Source organism: Schistocerca nitens, chromosome 8 (genome assembly GCF_023898315.1).
Source record: "Schistocerca nitens isolate TAMUIC-IGC-003100 chromosome 8, iqSchNite1.1, whole genome shotgun sequence".
Lineage (NCBI taxonomy): Eukaryota > Metazoa > Arthropoda > Insecta > Orthoptera > Acrididae > Schistocerca > Schistocerca nitens.
Window position 1 is genome coordinate 256,304,004 of NC_064621.1, and position 24,697 is coordinate 256,328,700.

Here is a 24,697-nt window from a genome sequence, read left to right on the forward strand (position 1 = left end):
AGCAGCCAGATTGAGAATTGATGTCCCATGCTTACGCTACAGTTAATACGATAACAGAAACAGCTGCGTTTGGAGTGGTGCCGTGACGGGGAAGCATGGACGGCTAATGAATGTCATAGCGCTGCTTTCAGAGATGAATTATGGTTTTGCACTACCAGGAATGAACATCGATGGCGGCGAACTGCTGGGCAGTGGTTTCACTCCTCCAGTGCTGACACTGTGTGTTTGCAGATTTGAAAAAACAAATCTGTAAAAATCTGAAAATAAAAAAATTATAGTAAAAGTAAAATGTTTGAATTTTGTGATATGTCCATCACCATATCACTCCCAGATCCAAGCTCTGCCATTTCACTATCGATGAGGATTGGCTGTGCCTTGATAAGAGACCAGTATACAGGGTGGTCCATTGATCGTGACCGGGACAAATATATCACGAAATAAGCGTCAAACGAAAAAACTACAAAGAACGAAACTTGTCTAGCTTGAAGGGGGAAACCAGATGGCGCTACGGTTCGCCCGCTAGATGGCGCTGCCATAGGTCAAATGGATATCAACAGCTTTTTTTTTTTAATAGGAACCCCCATTTTTTAATTACATATTCGTGTAGTACGTAAGGAAATATGAATGTTTTAGTTGGATCACATTTTTCGCTTTGTGATAGATGGCGCTGTAATAGTCACAAACATATGGCTCACAATTTTAGACGAACAGTTGGTAACAGGTAGGTTTTTTAAATTAAAATACAGAACGTAGGTACATTTGAACATTTTATTTCGGTTGTTCCAATGTGATACATGTACCTTTGTGAACTTATCATTTCTGAGAATGCATGCTGTTACAGTGTGATTACCTGTAAATACCACATTAATGCAATAAATGCTCAAAATGATGTCCGTCAACCTCATTGCATTTGGCAATACGTGTAACGAAATTCCTCTCAACAGCGAGTAGTCCGCCTTCCGTAATGTTCGCACATGCATTGACAATTCGCTGACGCATGTTCTCAGGCGTTGTCGGTGGATCACGATGGCAAATATCCTTCAAATTTCCCCACAGAAAGAAATCCGGGGACGTCAGATCCGGTGAACGTGCGGACCAACGTATGTTGCTTCGACGACGAATCCATCTGTCATGAAATATGTTATTCAACACCGCTTCAACCGTACGCGAGCTATGTGCCCGACATCCATCATGTTGGAAGTACATCGCCATTCTGTCATACAGTGAAACATCTTGTAGTAACATCGGTAGAACATTACGTAGGAAATCAGCATACATTGCACCATTTATATTGCCATCGATAAAATGGGGGCCAATTATCTTTCCTCCCATAATGCAGCACCATACATTAACCCACCAAGGTCGCTGATGTTTCACTTGTCGCAGCCATCGTGGATTTTCCGTTGCCCAGTAGTGCACATTATGTCGGTTTACGTTACCGCTGTTGGTGAATGAAGCTTCGTCGCTAAATGGAACGCGTGCAAAAAATCTGTCATCGTCCCGTAATTTCTCTTGTGTACAGTGGCTGAACTGTACACGACGTTCGAAGTCGTCGCCATGCAATTCCTGGTGCACAGAAATATGGTACGGGTGCAATCGATGTTGATGTAGCATTCTCAACACCGACGTTTTTGAGATTCCCGATTCTCGCGCAATTTGTCTGCTACTGATGTGCGGATTAGCCGCGACAGCAGCTGAAACACCTACTTGGGCATCATCATTTGTTGCAGGTCGTGGTTGACGTTTCACATGTGGCTGAACACTTCCTGTTTCCTTCAACAACGTAACTATCCGGCGAACGGTCCGGACATTTGGATGATGTCGTCCAGGATACCGAGCAGCATACATAGCACACGCCCATTGGGCATTTTGATCACAGTAGTCATACATCAACACGATATCGACCTTTTCCGCAATTGGTAAACGGTCCATTTTCACACGGGTAATGTATCACGAAGCAAATACCGTCCGTACTGGCGGAATGTTACATGATACCACGTACTTATATATTTGTGACTATTACAGCGCCATCTATCACAAAGCGAAAAAAGTGGTCCAACTAAAAAATTCATATTTCTTTACGTGCTACACGAATAAGTAGTAAAAATGGGGATTGTTACTTAAAAAAAAAAAAAAACGCAGTTGATATCCGTTTACCTATGGCAGCGCCATCTAGCTGGCCAACCATAGCGCCATCTGATTTCCCCCTTCAAGCTAGACGAGTTTCGTTCTTTGTAGTTTTTTCGTTTGATGCTTATTTCGTGAGATATTTGGCTCGGTGACTATCAATGGACCACCCTGTATATAGTGCATGACCATTTGCACAAGATTCTTTACGTTTTTAAATATTTTAATTATGACACACCTTTTATTCTGTGCTGATTTTTATCACATGACAACTTGGCGTGATTTGCAACGTAAAATGAACACGTTTCACAACAGAATGATTTTTGAAGACCTGAAGATTACAGCAAATTCTGTCGACCCTGGTTATCTTACATAAATATTTATGAGGTCTAGGCTGTTGAACGTTATTAGCAACCGGAAAATGTTTGTTGATACAATGAATGTATCCCTACAACCTGTCTTCGTGATGTTGAGTACTCTCATGGCCAACAAGACTCGCAGATCTGTCTCCAGCAGAACGTATGTGGGACTAGCCCATATGTCAACTTTGTCCCAACGCCAGTATGCAGGATTTCAGGGACCAGATACAACAACTGTGTGCCAACATGCCTCAAGAGAGGATACAGCGGATTTATGCCACCCATCTAAGCCAAGGCTGCAGCTTATACACCCAGACCAGAGGGTCTGCTACAAGATATTGATGTCTCGGTTCATACTGTCAAGTTATTTGTAATTTTGACTTGGTTTTTTAATCAGAGGAGTAACATCATATACTCCCTCATCTCGTGATGTTCAATTTCATTTGCTCCTTCCCTTCCGGTTGCTTAACTTTTTTTTGTCAGGCATTGTATTGATGGCCAGAAATATAAATGGGAGTAAGGTTTAGAATTTGTAGTTCTGTCGACGTAGTGACCTTTAGAGACGGAGTGCAAGCTCGGAATGTACAGGAACGGAGCAATACATCGGCTGCAAGAAATATTAAGTTATAATTTTAGTATTTACCCAACGTGAAGAAGAGAAACCACAGGAAACATAAATCCGATGGTCGGATCTTATACCTCTTTTTCTAAAGAGATATCTTGCAGTTTCTACTAATTTTAGATTCTTCGACCGAGTTATTTTATGCAGAAAACACAAGTACCGTGTCGCTGAAATTTGAAGCTGATCCCTGACTTTTTCAGGTAGGGTGCTACCTGATACACCATGCCCCACGGACCATCACAAAGATTCAACTTTTTGCGGGCTCCTTACCTTTCCCGTTCGCTAAGTTCTTTCTCTAGCTGGTACTAGTCCCGCAACACTACAGGGCATCCTCTGCAGGGTTTGGAAAGCATAGGAGTCAATTAAATGCTGAACCTTCGCGACGGTCCGAGTGGTGGGTTAGGACTGCGTAATTGGTTGCGTCCGACCCACTAAACCCGATAACCGCAAAGTTCATTTAAAGCCAGTGTTCATAAACTAAAGTCACTATTGACTGAAATAAATTTGTAGTTAATAGTCATCTGTTCACTGATTCACTCTGCCATTACCATAGCAAGTGCTCGTATGAACAAGAGCATTAATCTGGGTTCGAATTACAGTCGGGTATGTGATTGTACCTTGTCATATAAAATCATCCAAGCAAATACTTTGCTCAGAGTAGAAAGATTTGTTCTCTGTGTTAAGTAAATGAGAAAAAAGAAGAAAAATAATATGTGGACCACTGCAGATAATCAGTACCATTCCAGTGCTTTAAAAAGTGCGATGCTCCATACTCGCTCAGAATGTGAGTTTCACCGGACCGTATGACGTGAAAGGACTTGCTTGTTCACCTGTTGTTTGTATGTACGTCGACTTTTGTAAAGTGGCTGCTAATGAGGCCACTGTTATCGTCACCAGTCGGCTATGTTGGACTGCAAAGGAACACAGACAAACAACTCACAGGCCAACATAGTACAGGAATAATGTAAAGCGTTTCCTCGATGTGGGATGCTGTCGACCCGTCCCACACGGGTACTTTTGCTAACCGCTCAATGAAAGCACTTAGCAAATACCACCACTGAAAACTCGAAGCTTGGGAAAGGTAATCTGGACAGTGTTGAGTAGTGGACATATATGCGAAGCACAATATATGACTCCATACCCAGCGTGATACATACACTCCTGGAAATGGAAAAAAGAACACATTGACACCGGTGTGTCAGACCCACCATACTTGCTCCGGACACTGCGAGAGGGCTGTACAAGCAATGATCACACGCACGGCACAGCGGACACACCAGGACCCGCGGTGTTGGCCGTCGAATGGCGCTAGCTGCGCAGCATTTGTGCACCGCCGCCGTCAGTGTCAGCCAGTTTGCCGTGGCATACGGAGCTCCATCGCAGTCTTTAACACTGGTAGCATGCCGCGACAGCGTGGACGTGAACCGTATGTGCAGTTGACGGACTTTGAGCGAGGGCGTATAGTGGGCATGCGGGAGGCCGGGTGGACGTACCGCCGAATTGCTCAACACGTGGGGCGTGAGGTCTCCACAGTACATCGATGTTGTTGCCAGTGGTCGGCGGAAGGTGCACGTGCCCGTCGACCTGGGACCGGACCGCAGCGACGCACGGATGCACGCCAAGACCGTAGGATCCTACGCAGTGCCGTAGGGGACCGCACCGCCACTTCCCAGCAAATTAGGGACACTGTTGCTCCTGGGGTATCGGCGAGGACCATTCGCAACCGTCTCCATGAAGCTGGGCTACGGTCCCGCACACCGTTAGGCCGTCTTCCGCTCACGCCCCAACATCGTGCAGCCCGCCTCCAGTGGTGTCGCGACAGGCGTGAATGGAGGGACGAATGGAGACGTGTCGTCTTCAGCGATGAGAGTCGCTTCTGCCTTGGTGCCAATGATGGTCGTATGCGTGTTTTGCGCCGTGCAGGTGAGCGCCACAATCAGGACTGCATACGACCGAGGCACACAGGGCCAACACCCGGCATCATGGTGTGGGGAGCGATCTCCTACACTGGCCGTACACCACTAGTGATCGTCGAGGGGACACTGAATAGTGCACGGTACATCCAAACCGTCATCGAACCCATCGTTCTACCATTCCTAGACCGGCAAGGGAACTTGCTGTTCCAACAGGACAATGCACGTCCGCATGTATCCCGTGCCACCCAACGTGCTCTAGAAGGTGTAAGTCAACTACCCTGGCCAGCAAGATCTCCGCATCTGTCCCCCATTGAGCATGTTTGTGACTGGATGAAGCGTCGTCTCACGCGGTCTGCACGTCCAGCACGAACGCTGGTCCAACTGAGGCGCCAGGTGGAAATGGCATGGCAAGCCGTTCCACAGGACTACATCCAGCATCTCTACGGGAGAATAGCAGCCTGCATTGCTGCGAAAGGTGGATATACACTGTACTAGTGCCGACATTGTGCATGCTCTGTTGCCTGTGTCTATGTGCCTGTGGTTCTGTCAGTGTGATCATGTGATGTATCTGACCCCAGGAATGTGTCAATAAAGTTTCCCCTTCCTGGGACAATGAATTCACGGTGTTCTTATTTCAATTTCCAGGAGTGTATTAAGAGATGATGATGTTTGGTTTGTGGGGCGCTCAACTGCGCGGTCATCAGCATCCGTACAAAGTTCCAATTTTTACACAGTCCGGTTTTTTTACTCAATCCAATCAAGCCACCGTTACGAATGATGATGATGAAATGATGAGGACAACACAAACACCCAGTCCCCGGGCAGAGAAAGTCCCCAATCCGACCGGGAATCGAACACGCGACCCCATGATCCAGAGGCAGCAACGCTCGCCAACAGACCACAAGCTACGGACATACATATTATGTTAGTCACGGCATGCCAGTATGGAAAATAGGGCGCAAGTCGAGGTCCGACTGTTGGAAGTAAATCTACAGAACGTTAAAGAGCGGCAATGTGGCAACACTGTAACCACATGTACAGTAACTATCACTGTGAACACACGTCAGTTGCGCTGTACAGTTGGTGCAGTGGATAGTGTTTTAGGTTAGCATGCAGGAGGTCGAGGGCTCGATCCTGGGTTCGAGGATATGTTTTTTATTTGGTAAATGTAGTTCAGGTGATACGGTACCTGGCATCTTAATCGTCAACAGCGATTGCAGCGGGTCTTCTGGAAAACATTTGCACTTACATACTACAATCGTAGAAATGGAAGATTGGTCAGCTTTGAAAGACGCCCTTTCCACGTCGTGGGCTCGAATTTATTCGTACCACTTCATCTAGTAGTCACGATACCTGTCTTTTTTTGAACATTCCTCTAATGGTCACGCCGGCCGCGGTGGTCTCGCGGTTCTAGGCGCGCAGTCCTTAACCGTGCGACTGCTACGGTCGCAGGTTCGAATCCTGCCTCGGGCATGGATGTGTGTGATGTCCTTAGGTTAGTTAGGTGTAAGTAGTTCTAAGTTCTAGAGGACTGATGACCACAACAGTTGAGTCCCATAGTGCTCAGAGCCATTTTCTAATGGTCACATAGGTTAGTACCAACTATTATTCTTGCTTTGTTCAAGTCCACTATATTTCATTAGGGTCTTACGTTATCAGTAGGACTAGAAACATGCTTTGCAAATAATGTCCAAATCTGGTAACTATTTCTATGTGCTATCACCATGGTTCCATTAATCGTTTCAACTGTCTATTTCTTATTTGTCTAACCATGTATCTGTTGTGTTCAGCATTACAAAATGTTCTAAATTTAGCTTCACAGTAACTCATAACAGCCAAACAGTTGCAGAATAAAGATTTATTGAAATACTTGACCACGGTATATCTAAATATACCTTCATCAGAAGCAATAATACGCTGAAATAACATCCTGCAGTGGCGATGCGTAAAACAATCGTGCCATAGGCGTCGTCAGTAATTAGTAAATAAAAAAAATGCGCCCCAATCGAAGGTTGAACCCTCGACCTCCTGCACGCTAACCCAAAACTCTATCCACTGCACAGCACAAGTAACATGTGCTGTCAGAGGTAGTTACCATTCATGTGGTTACAGTGCTGCCAGACTGCCACTCTTTAACGTCCTTTTTCTGCCGAATGTACTCGCCGGGCGAAATTTTGTGACAGACATTTTTTTATCGCTGGCATGTGAGAAGTCGCTCTGCGAAGCCCGAGTCCGCAAATTTCGCTTCACCCTGTATATCTAATTCAGCTAATGTCATGAAATTCGCTTTCATCTAATTACCCTGAAGCACCAAAGAAACTGGTATAGACTTGCATATTCAAGTACAGAGATTACAGAGATATGCAAGCAGGCAGAATGCGGCGCTGCTGTCGGCAATGCCTCTATAACACAACAAGTGTCTGGCACGGTTAATAGATCGGTTACTGCTGCTACAAAGGCAGGTTATCAAGATTTAAGCAAGTCTGAACGCGGTGTTATCGTCGGCGCACGAGCGATGGGACACAGCATCTCCGACGAAGCCATGAAGTCAGGATTTTCCCGTACGACCATTTCACGACTGTACCATGAATATCTGGAATCCGGTAAAACATCAAATCCCCGATATCGCTGCGGTCGGAAAAACATCGTGCATAAACGGAACCAACGACGACCGAAGAGAATCGTTCAATGTGACAGAAGTGCAACCCTGCCAATTTCTGTAGAAATAAATGCTGGGCATCAGTAAGTGTCAAAGTGAAAACCATTCAACGAAACTTCATCGACATGGGCTTTTGTAGCCGAAGGCCCATTCGTGTACCCTTGATGACTGCATGACAGAAAGCTTTACGTATCGCCTCGGCCCGTCAACACCGACATTGGGCTGTTGATGACTGGAAACATGTTGCCTGGTCGGACGAGTCTCTTTTCAAATTGTATCGAATGGATGGATGCCTACGGGTATGGAGACAACCTCATGAATCCACGGAGCCAACATGTCATTAGGGGACTGTTGAAGCCGGGAGCGGTTCTGTAATGGTGTGGGTGGCGTGCAGCTGGAGTGGCATGGGACCCCTGATACGGCTAGATACGACTCTGACAAGTGACATGTACATAAGCATCCTGTCTGATCACCTGAATCCATTCGCGTCTATTGTGCATTCCGACGGACTTGGGCAATTCCAGCAGGAGACTGCGACACCTCACACGCCGAGAATTACTACATAGTTGCTCCAGGAACACGCTTCTGAGCTTAAACATTTCCGCTGGTCACCAAACTCCCCAGACATGAACATTATTGAGCACATTTAGGATGCCTTGCAACGTGCTGTTCATAAGAGATCTCCACCCACTCTTACTCTTACGGATTTATTGATGGCCCTTATAGCGTCCCCAGTGAGGTAATAAGGAAACACTTAAAAACAGTATTTATAAAGAAGAGACATTTAAAACTTGAATGATACAGATTTTTTTTATAATGTACCCGTAAAATAATAATTTCTCTGTGTAAGTTTCTAGTGCAAAGAAATATAACAAAATGATCTAAAGAGACGACAAGATACGCTCTTTTGTTAATTTTTTTAGTCGTCTTCACTTCGTCTCTTGTCTTGGTTGTGTGTAGACGGACATCTTGTGAGTGCTGGCAAATGTAAGCATATTTGTACGAATTAAGCAGATAAAATATTGATTTAATATTATTGTGCACTTTTAATTTGTAATAGGTGATCCCGATTTCATGTCCGCCTTCCTTGAATTAACCTGCATTCAAGTAATTTACAGTTCAACAATCGCAGCGGCCGATGCAGCCAACTGCGCCATTACGTGGCGATATTAACTTATAAAATTTAGCGGAAGCGAAATACTCGCCCGCTATTAATGTAATACACATTTTTCTCCACAGCCGCACGAAGTTTCAGAAAATACGTAGCTTTAAGATTCTTATTTTCAGTACCATAGCCGAGAGCCAGAGACAGGACTCCGACTACAATACAATGGTTAACGGAGGTAAGAAAAAATACTCTCACGCGTGTGTGGGCCGCAATTGTAATTAATAACTAAATATCTTTTGCTTTAAAGTGAGCTGACTAGCCGAGGAAATTAATATGAAAAGTTTATTGCATTGTTCAGCTTATATGCTCATGTTTTAAGATTCAGCGAGTCTAACATTCATTAACGTAACAAATAATTTAAGATTAATATTGTTAAAAAGGAGAACTTCACAAAAGCATTTAATCGTAAATCAAAATTGAATGAAATGTAATTTTTATCAAGGCCCACCACGTAAGTCGGCAACAATCAAAAAATAATAATAACAATAATAATATATTAAATTACGACGGCCGACGGACGCGAGACCCTGCAGGATTCATGGCGTCTGTTCCCTTCAGCACTATTTCAGACATGAGTCGGGTGCATGCCACGTAATGTTGCGGCACATCTGCGTGCTCGCTCCTCAGTGTATTTTCGACCTGTGGAATAGGTCGGAGGGGTTGAAAACGGAGATTTTCCTTTCTTTTAAAATATATTCATAAGTTCCTGAACTAAACGAAAGTACGATTTGGAGAACAACGTGATGCTACCCGTTCACCAAAGTTAAATTCTACAGGTCGCATCAGGCATACTATGGAGTGCCTTAAGCTCTAATCCATTCAGTATCAGTGAGCTACGGCAGCTGTAGAGGGGTAGAGGGGTAACGAAACTTCTGGGTTTGCCAGCACTCAGTCCACTTACGATACCACTATGATGAATTCACATGATTATCTTTCAATGTGTACTCTTATCTAGAGCGACGTGTCCTTCTTATGAAGAACTGTTTCCACTAAAGTGAAAAATCTGTTTCTGCCCACCAGAGTACCAAATTATTGCTATATGACAATCTAGCTGAAAACTTCCATCACTTAATCGAGTCTTTCAAGAGACAAGACCATTATCAAAGATTTTCCTGGAGATAAAGAGACGGCATTTTTCTTTGCTTTCTGATACAGTTTATCTCATACACAACTTCACCTAAAGTGCTACTAAATGTTTATCGGGTGATTTGATCAGCAGCTGCATTGAACCGTTATGAGAGGTATATTGTTCTTATTAAATAAGTAATCTGGGGAAAATATGTGAGACACATCTGATTGCGATCTGAGAGCGATTTCTATCTGAATGAATCTGTCGACTAATTACGGAAGCGTTTGTCCCAGATTTCTAAGTAATCGTGCCAAGAACTATGTTAGGGGAGTTTATCTGAAATCGAACGAGCTGTCTTCCAAGAGTGACCCACAATTTTACTGCTGAGCCTTCAGCCATCTCTAATAGAACAACATTAATTGAACTATTAACCGTTTTCAGTGCGCGTGAATAACTGATTCCTAAATAGCCAGATATTTTCTCTGCTGATCCCCTTTTCGGATGGAGGCGAACAACACAGAAACAGAGCATTTGCGATGGTCCTCTTCATCATAAGGACCTGCTTGCAAGTGAAATGGAGGTACTACGGTATTTGAAAATGACTCAAAGTAAGTTTTGGTTGTTATTATATATTTTTGAATATAGTTTACAAAATGTGCTTATTTCTTCATTCAGATGGTGTTTGACAATAATCTGAATAAGAGAAAGCACAAAAAAGTGCGTTTAAGTAACATGGCTGTTTCGTCATTGAAACGGTAATGAATCCGTGTGTTATAATGTAGCATACAAGATAGACCAAATGAAGCAAGCAAAAGGGAATACAGAATCATAAAAATGAGATTGACAGGAAGTGCAAAATGACAAGCAGTAGAGGCTAGACGAAAAAATGCAAGGAAGCATGCATGCAAGAACAGATACGTCTACGGCAATATTCAAGAGGCTAGTAAGCCTTTGAGACAAGAGAAGAATCTGTATGAATATTACAAGTCCAAATGGCAAGCCCTTACTGAGCAAAGAAGGTTGAAAAATTAAGGAATTTATAGAGCGTCTGTATAAGGGAAATAAACTAGAATATAGTTTGATAGAAATAGAATAGGAAGTAAATGATGATGAGACGGGAGAGAGGATGCTGTGGCAATAATTTGGAAAATCACTTACAGACCTATGTCGTAGCAAGGGCTCCAGAGTAGATGGCATTCCTTCAAAACTGCTGAGGTATTTGAGAGAACTGACCTGAAAAACCTTCTCCATTGGGCATGAGACAGGCGAAATACTTTCAGACATCAAATAGAATGTAATAATTCCTGTTCAGAAATAGGCAGGTGTCGATAGATGTGGGTATTACCGAACCATCAATTTAATAACAATAGCAAATTGACGTACGGATTGTTTACAGAAGAGTGGAAAAACTCGAAAACGTCGTCCTTGGGGAACATCAATTTGAGTTCCGGAATGTAGGAAAACGCGAGGCTGATGTCACTGTCATTCTGTCAGAGACGGCAAAGGGCCCAAGACCAGTTGAGTGGAATGGAAAATGAAAAGAGTGCATAAGATGAACATCAACATAAGTAAAGCCAGACTGATGGAGTGTAGAAGAATGAAATGAGATGATGTTGATGGATTAGGAAATGAGAGGCTAAAAGTAGTAGATGGGCAGCAAAAGAACTGATGATGGTCGAAGTGGAGAGGACAGAAAATGCCGACTGGTAATAGAAAGAAAAAAAATCTGAAAAAAGATAAATTATTTAACATCGAATAAAAATTAAAATTTTAGGAGTTCTTTTCAGGAGGTATTTGTATGGAAGGTAGCTCTGTAAGGAAGTGAAGCATACATAAACGTGCTATAGCATAGACGATGGAAATACGTAAAGGGCACACAAATGCAGACTTCACGGTCAACGTAATCCACCAGAGAAATATCCTCTCGCATTCTTTACAGTCCTGAGATTGTAAGGTAAAAATTGAATCTTAAATTCTCAACTGGAACCTCATTTCCTGTACACTATTTTGAACATTTTCCAACAGCATTTCAGAAGATTCTCTAATCTGTTATATTTCCTTCCTTTTACGCAAATAATTTCGTAAAGAATTTGACCCTTCTTCTCATTTTTTTATTTCCAAGATTTATCCACAAAGAAAAGAAAGAAAAGATGAACTCTTTGACACATCACTTGTCTTCTGTTCCCGAAGTCGAAATTTACAACTTGATTACAAGGAAGCCAGTTTTTGAGTCAAATTAAACGCCAATGCCACTTTTTGTACGCAAAATAGCTAAGCCTGGAAGAGACGAACTTCCGGAAACCTGGTCTGCTTTCAATACGTCTTCTGTTCTCTAAATGTCCTGAATATTGAAACTGATTGGAAGAAAGCCATTTAGACATTTAAACGTCACACCGATGTAACTTTTTAAGCGTAAATAGCTTGGTCTTGAAGAGACGAATCATGAATGTTTTTTTTTTCTTACTTTTACATATTTTGCAGCAGCTGTTAGCGAAAAACTTCAATTTTCCCTCAGTTTCTTAGATTGACTGGAAAAATTCGGAAATAATCCACTGTGTGATTGCTAGAGTGTCTTGTTTTCGCTCCTCTCAAGCATCTGACCAATACTGGGAAACGTTAGTACGAAAAAGCTTTAATAATCCCTCAGATTACTGCATTGCATTGCTCCATTCTCGATGATATCTAAAATAACTTCAGTACACTTCCCTCAGTGTTGTGGTGGAATTAGGATATAAATTGCTGTAGATATATGTAGCCACTGGATTTTAACTAACTTAAGAAATAAGATTTTCGTCCTCGGGGAGGTATACTAACTGCTGGTTCCTGAAACTGCGGAAACAGTTTTTGGCCCCTCCCTTTCCTTCATAAAATGCGCCTTGCAACATCCTCACATGCTTGGGTTCCGACACATGGCAAGTGGTCACTTTTATACAGTCGATGGATATCAAAACAATTACAAAGTCATAGGGAACACTTCTTACCATGTAGGCTACATCTCCATTCGTATTGACTCGGCCAGAACAATCCCTATAACGAAACATGAACCCATTTTGTCAGTTCTGTGACAAAAGTATAACACCAAGAAGAAAACTGGTAACGAATAAAGAGTACTGCATGCTAGGATATGCAAATGATTGTCGATTCAATACAATTTAGGTAGGATTGCTCCACGCAGATGAGTCGCAATTCTCTCTGACGAACGAATCGGTCGCCACAATGCATTAATATTATTCGTGTCTAGAGTTGTCACCAGGCCTGGTACGGTATAAGTTGCATGAACAGTTGAGTGATCATTAAGAAGGAAAGTGAGATGCATCGTACTGTGTGAGACAGCTTTATCGGCACTTCACAGAGTTTGAACGGGGACTCATTGTGGATCTCCATTTAGCTGGCTGGTCAAATCGTGCAGTACCCACAATTGTGGGCCATTCAGATGTGACAGTGGTCCAATGTCGGACTGCATGGGATCGTGAGGCCCGGCGCAGTCGTCGTCAAACTTCCGGTCGACAACGTCGACCACCACAAGGAAGGGTCGCCGTATTGTACAACAGGCACATCTTAAGACATTCACATCTTCGCTTCCCATCTGAGGACCACAAACGGACTCTCCGCAAAATTATGTGTCATCCCGCACTACTGATCGGAAACTAGCAGCAGCGGGCTAAGGAACTACCGTCCCACTCGTAGACTGCCGTTAACATCAGAGTAAAAACGGCTGCGTCTGGAGCGGTGCTGTGAAAGGGAAGCATGGATAGCCGCTTAATAGCGTCGCATTGTATTCAGCGATGAATCGCAGTTACGAACTACCCATGGATGACCGACGTCAGCGAGTATGGCGCCAATCTGCAGAAAGCTTTCATTCTTCCAACGTTTTGGGAGACGCACAACGGTCTTACTTCCGGTGTCATGGTGTTGAGAGATGGCCGGTGTGACTATAGGTCAAGGCTCGTAATAACTGAAGCAACTATAATGGCACAACAATGTGTCTCGGACATCCTACGTCATCATATGTTACCTCTAATGCGACTATCATGTTGGCATTTTTCAACAGAACAATGTTTGTCCATACAGGAACTAGTTTGTGTGAACCGTATGTGTGATGATGAGGTACTCTCACAGCTAGCAAGATCCCCAGATTTGTCCCCAATATAATACGTGCGGGACTAGCAAGGACGTCAGCTCTGTCCCGGTGCCAGTATCCATGATATCAATGAAAAGCTACAACAGTTGCAGACCATCCTGCCTGAGGAGAGGATACAGTGATTTTATGGCAGCCTTTCTAGCCAAAGCAGCGTATACATCCAGTCCATAGGATCTGCAACATCAGACTGATAAGTGGATTGTAACGTTCTTGACAAATAACTTTGTACTATCCAAATTTACTGTGTGATGTGTCGTTGAGCAAATGGTGTGCTTAATCACTTTTACTGTAATCCAAAAATAGTTAAACCACTCAATCTGGAAAACCAGTATGTAATTCCTATAACGAAATCAACCGAGTTCTATGGACCTGTGCAATGAACTGATAAAATTACCTATGCAAATAAACAACGAAATACTTTTTTTTGCTCTGGAGTCGCAACGGATGAAATCTTGGTACTCTGTTCTCTCCACAGTAGGCACACAAAATATTCAATCTTGGTTCAGCGAAGTGCAATGCCGGCCGTGAAATAGCTTCATACAAATGATGTCAGTATATTAGTTGATAAATGAATGGCGGCCGCTGTGGCCGAGCGGTTCTAGGCGCTTCAGTCTGCAACCATGCGACTGTTACGGTCGCAAGTTCGAATCCTGCCTCGGGCATGGATGTGTGTGATGTCCTGAGGTTAGTTAGGTTTAAGTAGTTTTAAGTTCTAGGGGACTGATGACCTCCGACGTTAAGTCCTATAGTACTTAGAGCTATTTGAACCATTTGATAAATGAATAACCTTGCAAATGTTCAGCGATAATTTTGGATATTGGCTCAGCACTAGGCAATGCTGCCCGCATTGAAACTGTTACGAACATTAATACGTACCTGATTGCGGCACATTAATAATTTTCTGACTCTGATTGAAAAATCATTGCTTTTAAGTAATTCATTGGATTTAAATAAATAAAATGTGGAAGAGTATGAGGTAAGGATAAGGGGATGTGCTAAGACCGAATTCTTTACCTCAGAAATTGTATACAATATAACGTTTCTCCTTGACAAAATCTGGTATGAAAAATTTTACGTTAACTACAAAATCAGTGAATTTCTCAATTGTTCTACACCTCTCACTTACTGACGTACTTAAACGCTCTTGGATTGTTACATGACAAAAGTCTAATATCGTTTAACAAAATAGATTCCAAAATTTAACTTGTGTGTATCAGGTTTACAAAGTACACAGAATATTACAAATCGGGTATACCTAATCAACCTATGCATTAAAACTGATGGAAAATACTTGGTTCTTGCATTGAAGGGTTAGTACTGTAAAATTAGCAAGATCCACATTGTGCTGCTGCATACTTAAAACTAAATATGCAAAATTTCAGTACCTTACAACACTGTATTATGCTGCGTTCATAGGCCAACAGCTAAATTCTCACAGCTAGCCATTAGCTTTAAGTCTTGCCTCCTATCTTTAACAGTGTGAAACAGCAACTGCTAGTGCGATCCGCGCGCTCCTACTCGCAATCGATTCACCCACTGAGGCAAAATCTTTGGTTCAGTGGTGTCAAAGATATAATCTCTTGTACATAACCATTTCATGTCATTTTTAATAAAATATTTTACAAAATCTGGCGCCACGTACAAGTGGATCCCTCAGAGGATTCATACTGCGATGTAATTAGTAATTTTGACTCCATTTTGTAATTAGTGCAGTAATATCATATAGTCTCTCAATTCGTGACCCTTCGTTAAGGTTGCTGCTCCCCTCCTGGGCACTTAATCGTTTTTATCAGGCCGTGTATAAGGAAAGATTATGCAAGAGGTTTTCATTCCAAAAATTAACTAGAATTTTGTTGGTTAACGAGAAAGAAGTGCTACGGCGTAACTCATGCAGGTTTCTAAACAATCCCACACGAATGAGTCCCAAGAGAACAGACATATTTTTCTCATGGCTGATCAAAATCATTCAGCCACGACAGAAACCACGTATCAAGAATTGGATTAGTCTGCAAGAAGATAAGTACGTGCACGCACAGTGCGATGACGTATGGTGCAACACGGACTGTTAGCATAAAGACCATTGTTCTGACTGCCCTTGACTCGGCAGCAGGGAGAGGCACGTCAACAGCGTGCTTACGCACAGCGAGGTGGTGCAGTAGTTAGCACAATGGACTTGCATTCGGGAGGATGACGGTTCAAATTCGCGTCTGACCATCCAGATTCAAGTTTTCCATAATTTACCTAAATCGCCCCAGGCAAATGCCGGGATTGTTCCTTTGAAAGGAATCGATTTCCTTCCATATCCTTGACGCAATCCCAGCCTGTGCCGCGTCTCTAATGACTTCGATGTCGACTGGGAGTTAAACCCAATCTTCCTTCCTACTTTTTTCCAGTGGTAGGCCCACCGACAACAACGAATACAGGAAGGACACTACATTGCCTTTCAGACGTGTGAATACAGGAAGGACACTACATTGCCTTTCAGACGTGTCCTAGTTCTGCGTCCAGCGTCACCTTCATTGTTAACCACATGTGCAAGCTCGGAGGAGAATTAACTTTCGTTACTGTCATATTGACCAAAGGCCTGGCGGTAAGACGTGGAGCACCTATGGGTACGTAACGCATTCACTTAGCAGATAATGGTGATTGCAACCGTTACATTTCTGACTAGTTTAATTACAGGTGATGGTGCTCTATCTTAGAGATCTCTGTAACATTATCTTCCAGCAAGATAACGCAAGAACGGATGTTGTCCTTACTGTCTCCACCTATGTCGGCACAGAAGGTATTTGACTGTTGCCCTTGACAGCACTGTCTCCAGATATCATATCTGTTCAAACTACATCTGATCATGAGTTGTCACTGACTGGCACGTCACTATGCACCAGGCACTTTAATTGGCACACTGTTGAAGCAGTATATGGTAACATCTGTCATCCTAGTTCAGTTAGAGTTGATGCCTGTTGCTGAAGAGGCTGCAGCTCCGTTTACTACATTTCACACCCTGAACACCCCCGAACATCTACAAATTTAACCACGTATTCTTTCTACTATACAGGACTTTAAACACGCAGTTATCTTCAGGTGTGCCCCAGGATAATGCGCAGGGACCATTGTTATTCATATTGTGTATCATATTATTAATAACTTCAGATTTCTGCCACTGTTGAGGTTACCTTGATGAGAAACTATCGGATGGTTGTAATTAAACAGCAGCTACTCATAGCGGTGCAGCGTGAAATGTAATTATTGTGTGGCAGCAAACTTTGGTAGGTATTCTAAAGCGTTCATAGAAACTGATTTACGCAGGAAAAAGTTAATTCCAGTTTTGGCCGCCAGTTGCAAATCTGGTGCAGTGAGTGCACGAAATGCATTTAGAAACGTTTCCATATGTACTGGTTAGGAGTGAGACGTGGGAAGAAAAGGGCAAACAAATGAGAAAAGTGTAATGTTGATTTTATTAATAATCGCTGCTTGCAAAGTTTGTTCAATATGAACAGCGGAGACGTCAACGAGATGCCGAATTCTAAAACGACGTGAGCAACAGTTGCTCGCAGCAGTGCCAGTGGAATCTGAGAAACTTGTTCCTGTGTACTGGCCTTTAGATCAGGTAGAGAGTGAACGTGTCCCTTGTAAACGTATTCTTGTAGGTATCGCCAGAGCCAATATCACAGATTCAAATTAGGTGATTTTGCAGGCCATGTATCTTGAAAACCTCTGGATTTTTACATTAAGGGAATCTTTCACAGGACGCGCGACATGAGGTGTTGTCCCATCTTTCACTTTCACAAAAACAGTGGCTCCCACACTTTTTCGCTCTTCCGAAGCAGGAATCACATGCTGTACAAGGAGGTCTCTATAACGTGTAGACGTCGCGGTACACCTGATAGGCAATCTGGGTGTATTCCCTTCAAAGAAGAACGGTCCGAGAATAAAGAAGCATGTCAATACACATCACACATTCACATCCAGCGGGTGGAGTGGCTCTTCGTACGCGGTTTAAACGGTACCCCAAATTAGGCGGTTCCGTGTATTTACTGCACCGTGTAGTGTAAAATGTGCCTCGTCACTCCATAGAATATTGTCCGGCCACATGTCATCACCTCCGATCCTTGCCAGAAACCGATGAGCTTATTCAGATCGTTTTTGCGGATCATGAGGTATCAGTTGCTGCTCCTGAACCTTGCACGGGTATTAGTGTAATGTTGACCACAAATCTTTTTATACTGTTCACCGTGGGATGCACAACTGTCGTGATACTGCGCAAGCACTAGCATTAACTGCGGCACGTGTTGATGGCCAGTTACGACTTCAGCGGCCTCGTTCATAACTTCCACCGGGCTAGGACGCCTTCCTCTTCCAGGTTCCACAACAACTTCACACGTGTTTTCGAATTTCATTATCGTCTCCTTTAAAACATTTAATGCCATCGAACCTCTCCTCAGACCCTTCAGTGGGGGATGCTCTCTCATTGATACACTGTAGGTGCTGCTGTTCACATAAAACAATTTCTCTATCAGAGCACGGTCTGTCTTTTCGATAGCCATACTGTTAACTCTCGTTATGGCTTGTCAAATGAAAGCGTGGATGTCATACCATCATACAATCAGTGTACGCCTTCAGACCAGCCCGTGGTGGCCAAAATTAGAATCAATTTTCTCCATGGTGAACCGGTTCCGCATTAACGCATTAGCACATCTAGGGAGTTTCGCTGCCCTACGATAATCACGACCCGCAATGGTCCTCAGTGAATAGCTGCACTTCAGTCACAGCCACCCGTTATTCGAAAAAAAAAAAAAAAAAAAAAAAAAAAAAATTCACAAATATTTATCGGATCTTGATAAGATTTAAAATTGATAGAAATATTGGCAACTTGCGTTAAATGTTCAGAAACGTAAACGAGGGACTGTAGCATTCTGTGACTAGCGCATAGAGGAGTCACAATTTGAATCAATCAACTCATACAAATAAAGGTTTAACAATTAGTAGGGGTGTGAAATGGAACAATGACAACTTTCAGTTGTACATGCAGCAAATGACAGACTTACGTTCGTTGTTAGAATACTAGGGAAATGAAACCGGTCTACAAAAGAGCTTGTTTTTAAAATGCTCATGCGACCCATCCTAGAACAGTATGAGGGACGAAGTGGGACTGGCTGGTTCAAATGGCTCTGAGCACTATGGGACTTAACTGCTGAAGTCATCAGTCCCCTAGAACTTAGAACTACTTAAACCTAACTAACCTAAGGACATCACACACATCCATGCCCGTGGCAGGATTCGAACCTGCGACCGTAGTAGTCGCGCGGCTCCGGACTGAGCGCCTAGAACCGCTACACCACCGCGGCCGGCAAAGTGGGACTAACACAGGATTCTGAAAGTATACAAAGTAGTGTAGGTCCAGTTGCTGTTTGGCCCACGGGAGAGTCTCACGGCGATGCCTTAGGTGTTGGTGGTCTAATGGTAAAGTGCGATCAATGACACCGTAAGGAATCCCCGCCAGACACTGGAATTTTTCAGTCTGCCTTTACGGTATCCTTCACGTTTCAGTGATATGAAGATAAGCCAAGAGGACATTGGTTCGGATTCTAAGTAAACTGTCGGTCACTTTCCCTCGGTATGATTACTGAGGTTGGTTAGGGGATAAGGTCGCCGAAATCGCTTTCAGATAACTTGGGAGCAGGCGACGGAACACTCCTCTTCAGGGTCTCGCAGTGGATACTTGGAGGCAATGCATACTATTCCCGCGAAAGTGAGCCCACAGTGAAGAATAGAAGCCTACATTACGGTGTGTAAACTATAACTTGACGTAATGTCGGAGGTTTTGTGTGGAGCGGAGGAAGCAAGCTAGCCACCAAACAGACCGCCACGGAGTGAGCTGTCGTGCGGGGGTGACAAGATCCACCTGCCTCCAACAGTGGAGGTGCACTAACATGCGTTTCATGCTTCCGCAAAAGCAGAAGTTTCGAATGGAGACAAAAACCTCGTAAATGTTTTCCGACCTCGAAACTGAAATCGTCTTATGTACCGACATGTTTAATGACAACGCTAACTGTAACAATTACGTATACTTTTCATAAGAAAGGAAACGGATTAACTGACGCGTTTGATACCTCTTTTCCAACTCACAGCCAGTCAGCTTTCAACCTCACTTAGACCTCAGGCTACGGTAAGTATCAGTGTGCCATCATATCTCATATTTATTTATTTATTTTTTGGCTTGTGGGACGTGCCTATAAAGCTACCCTGACAGTGGAAGATACGATAGTGTGCTTCGACGATTAAGAACGTCAATAGGGCGAAGCCGCACCCTGGTACGAAATTACACACGAATGAGACATTTTCCTGTTAGTTATGATGGCAAGAAGATAAGGACAACGCAACACCCATTCCTGGAATGGAGAAAATCTGCGACCCGGCCGTGGATCGAACCTGGGCCCATTCCGTTAGCAATATTTCTCTGATTTCAACCTACCCTCGATCTCGAGCTACACTACAGATCAGTTCGTCACCATAACCCACATTCCAAAAAATAATATAGACGGAAAATAAAAATTGTCAGTGTTCTGATCTCTTTCTGTTTGCGCTGTATGACGTCCCACACAGCATCATAATTACGATACTGAACGAAAGCGACGACCGATGTTGGTAGTATGGTAAGTTCATGTGACCCAAGCAAACAAACGAAACATAGTGAAGGACTACAATATAACACAGATGAAAACAGAGGTTACCTCACACAGAATTATGGGCTACGTAATGATGGCTGCGAAAACAAAAAAACAACCTCTACTGGCCTAAGCCTTCCGACTTCTGCCGCTTTGTACCGATTTACGACTTGTATCACTCCCAAAGCGATCACAAAGAGAATATCAGAATAATTGCAGGGCGCACAGAAGCGTTTAAGTAATCATTCCTGCATCGCTCCATTCCTCCGCCTCTCACTTCTTCGTCCAACTCATTCTGTCTGATCGGAGTCACTCACCTGTCAAGTTATATCACACTTACTGACCTTCAGCCAAGAAGATGCAGATACGGGCCAGCTTGGGTCTACAGTCTTGATTACTCCCGTATCACGCAGAATGGACGGTTCCTGGCCAGACAAACCATCTGTTACCAGGTAAGTAGAATAGTGGTTGAGACCAAAGAAGTCCGCAGATCCTGTAACAGAAAGCTACATATCAAAACGACCTGCGCGTTCCTTAAATTTATAATGGAAGTTTTGCGACAATGCCTATTCTCAGTGCTACGATGATGAGGTCTGTTAGATTTTCATTAGTCATTGCTGACAGAATGCTTGAACTTCGAGGTTCCGCACTGGGTAATGGATAATATAAATAAGCTTCGCTGTGACAGCTGCTGATTCCTACAAGGTAAAGGACCCACCATGAAAATCATTATTGTGCCAGCTTGAAATAAATTTCATCTCCTTCATTCCAGTTAGAAATCTGAAATACGACGTGTTCATGTGTAAGATAATTATTACATTGTCTTGCCTGCCATCGCGTTGTCATGACTGACATAATTCTAATGCTGACAAGGTAGAGAGGCATTGGTAGAAATTCACTGAGCAACAAAATTTAACGGTTATACATTCTAAAACACATTAATTGTATCCCATTGTGACTAGAAGTTTGAAACTTGGTTCAAAGATGCCTACAGCCTTCCTCTGTAGTGGTGCAAAACCATGGCGCCTTGTGACGTCACAATCGGACTCACGACACTTCAAACAGCAAGGCGTCAACACATGCGAAAAGAAGATAAGACGTCACAAGTTCATGTGGGACTGTAGATGGATTACTGATGTCACATTGCCACCAAATTTCACAATTCTGTCCAACGCCACAGTGGGGTGTCACACGTTGAGGCGATTGTCACATCCCCTCTTACCGATATTTAATCCCTTTATTTACTGACTCTGCGAGGGTGATCAGAAGCATGACGCAGGTTTGAAACTAAGTGGTTTTCTTATGGGACGCATCGTCGCTCAGAATCTACACGAAAAGGCTTTGGAAGCTGGCATACAGGACGTCGTTGAAATGACCCCTTCCCTTGGGGCACTGATTGAAATATATTTCGCGTCCGAAATGATGGTTCGAAGTACAACGAGACTTTCTTGACAACTTTTACCACTGCTGAGACTCCCCTCCGCAACCTCCGGGCGATCCAATCCTTCTCTATGAACATCACAGGCTGTATGACTATTAAATGTGATCTTTCCAGGAGTATAGCATAACTGCAGTTTTTGGATTGGTGTATAGTATCGAACCTGTAGGGACTGTTCACAACCGCTCCACGACATACACGTATGAATGATCCAAAGCAGAAAAGCGTGTTCATGATTGGTGGCACTCGAGCACCGCTGTTGGGCACTTAAAAATGTCGCTGTACAGAGTTACCCATTCACTGATCCGTACCCCGCGGCAGAACAGGCAACTCGTTAAACACTTGTGCCTGTTGGCCGCATCCGAAATCAGAGGGGTGTCCAGGGTTTGGTAGATGGGTGTGTCTGTACAGGGGCATTTTTAAGTGGTACGCAGGTTACGCTGTCACTGTTAGCAAACTGCGGTTCTTAGAGGGACGCTTTGCCTTTTCGTTCGCGTTTGTTTCAATGTCGCACCCAGTATGCACACTCCATAGGAGGGCGTTATGGGGGGTATGACGTCAAACGGGCCGACTTGGAGCAGGAGAGGCATCACAGGACATTTTAATTTCCATTGTCCATAATTTTACAAATAAATTCATAAAATTTCGTCAGCAACACCAGGAAGGATTCAGGATTCACACTCATTGCAGTGGAAGTTCGAAAATATAACAAAATAAATTTCTTTTACGTGCGAAATTTCATCATTTTTTCACTTACTAATGGCTGCATTTGTTGCTATAGGTACACTTTTCTTCATAAGTTAGAGAGATTCTTCGTTTAATTTAGCACAGCATACATACCATACTCACAGGTGCATGAAACTCTAGAATTTATTTAATTTATGAAAAAACGAATGAACTGTTATATTATAAACTTTATGTTTAGAAAAAACACAAATTTTATAGTTAATTACCTCAATTTTTACCACAGTTTTTAGTAGATTTGTAAAATTATAGAGTTTCATACACCTTTAAGTATGGTTTGTTTGATGTGCAAAATTCATCGAATACCTCTTACTTATGAAGAAAAGTGTACCTATAGCAACAAATACTGCCATTAGTAAGGGGAAAAAAATGATGAAATTTCACATGCGAAAAAAATTATTTCTTTATGTTTTCGAACTTCCACCCCTATGAGTGTGAACTCGGAATCCTTCCCCGTCCTGCCGACAAAGTTTTATGAATTTATTTGTAAAAGTATAGACAGTGGAAATTAAAATGTTCTGTGGTGCCTCTCCTGCTCCAAGTTGGCCCCTTTGAAGTCCTACCCCCCTTAAAAAGGAGGGATGAAAAAGCTTCTGCTTCTGCTTTGGATTACGTTAAGATATCGTCAAATTGTGTGAACGGTACCTAGTGGTACAATCCTGTACATCAGAACAAAAATTGCAGTCACGCTGGACTCCGAAGGGTGGTATCACGTTCACTGGGGAAGCAGCCCTCCATGTCCATAGAAAAGGACTGAATCGTCCGGGTTGTATCAGCAGTGACAAAAGTTGTCAAGACCGTCGTCTCCTTGCTAATGGCAATGCGAATTTTCGTTTTCAAGCGCGAAACGTGTGGGAATCAACGCCGAAAGGGAGTGGTTTCAGTGAGATCCCGTATGTCTCCTCCCGAGGCCTTTTCGTGTCGATTCTGAGCAGCGGGGTATTTGACATGCTTTCGCCGTCCGCCCATAAGAAAACCTCACGATTTCAATGCTGGGAAACACAATTCTGACCTCCATCGCAGAGGCGAAAAACGAAGGCGTGAAACGTTGACAAGAGAAGTCTAACGACCTTCCCATCGTGTGACATGTGTAGTGTGGCGTTGGACAGTATTGTGGTGAAATTTGGTGCTAATTTAACATCATTAATTCATTTTAGACTTCACATGCTTTTCTGACCTCTAGGCTTTGTTTTTCTGGAGTCGACACCTCGCTGTTAGAAGTATCTCCGGATGCGAGGGTGACGTCACAGGATGCCATACTTTTGCACCATTACAGAGGAACGGTGTAGGCACGTTTGCGCCAATTATCAAACTTCTGTGTCGCAATGGAAATTACACGGTTTCAAAGTATATGACCCTTTAATTATTTTGCACAGTTCAGTTATCACGCCACAGCTAAGGAGGAAGACGGCATTTTAGTAAATTGTTGCACAAATTGCATGTTTGTAAGTCCTAAGTACAAACATATTAGTTTCCGGTAATTGTTCTTAGTGTGCAATCCACGCCTTCATGAATTTCGTGGAAAATCGTAGGGCTTTAAATTACTTATTTATTGACTTTACCGTTGGAAGCTGTTATCATATCGGCACAACCTCCTTCCGATCAGCCAGATGAGAGATTGGTGACATGCTCATGGAGTACAAGTTGTGACATGGATTTTCATCTTATGCAATTTGTATGTATTAATTCGACAGTATGACCGTTTGGAATGACAAGATGTCAACTAATAGTTCAGTCATTTCGTGTAAATTGATTTCAATGTTTCGTTAGCTCATTATTCAGTTGT

General features: G+C 43.1%; 1 protein-coding gene across 1 annotated transcript in view; it reads right to left on the minus strand.

The window, feature by feature from the left end:
* LOC126199261 (myrosinase 1-like) overlaps positions 1 to 24,697 on the minus strand; it is a 149,526-nt gene that overhangs the window by 34,437 nt on the left and 90,392 nt on the right. Inside the window, exon 8 of the mRNA XM_049936065.1 lies at positions 21,074 to 21,222. Within this exon, the coding sequence (XP_049792022.1) occupies positions 21,074 to 21,222 (149 nt within the window). The remainder of the gene's footprint in view (positions 1 to 21,073; positions 21,223 to 24,697) is intronic.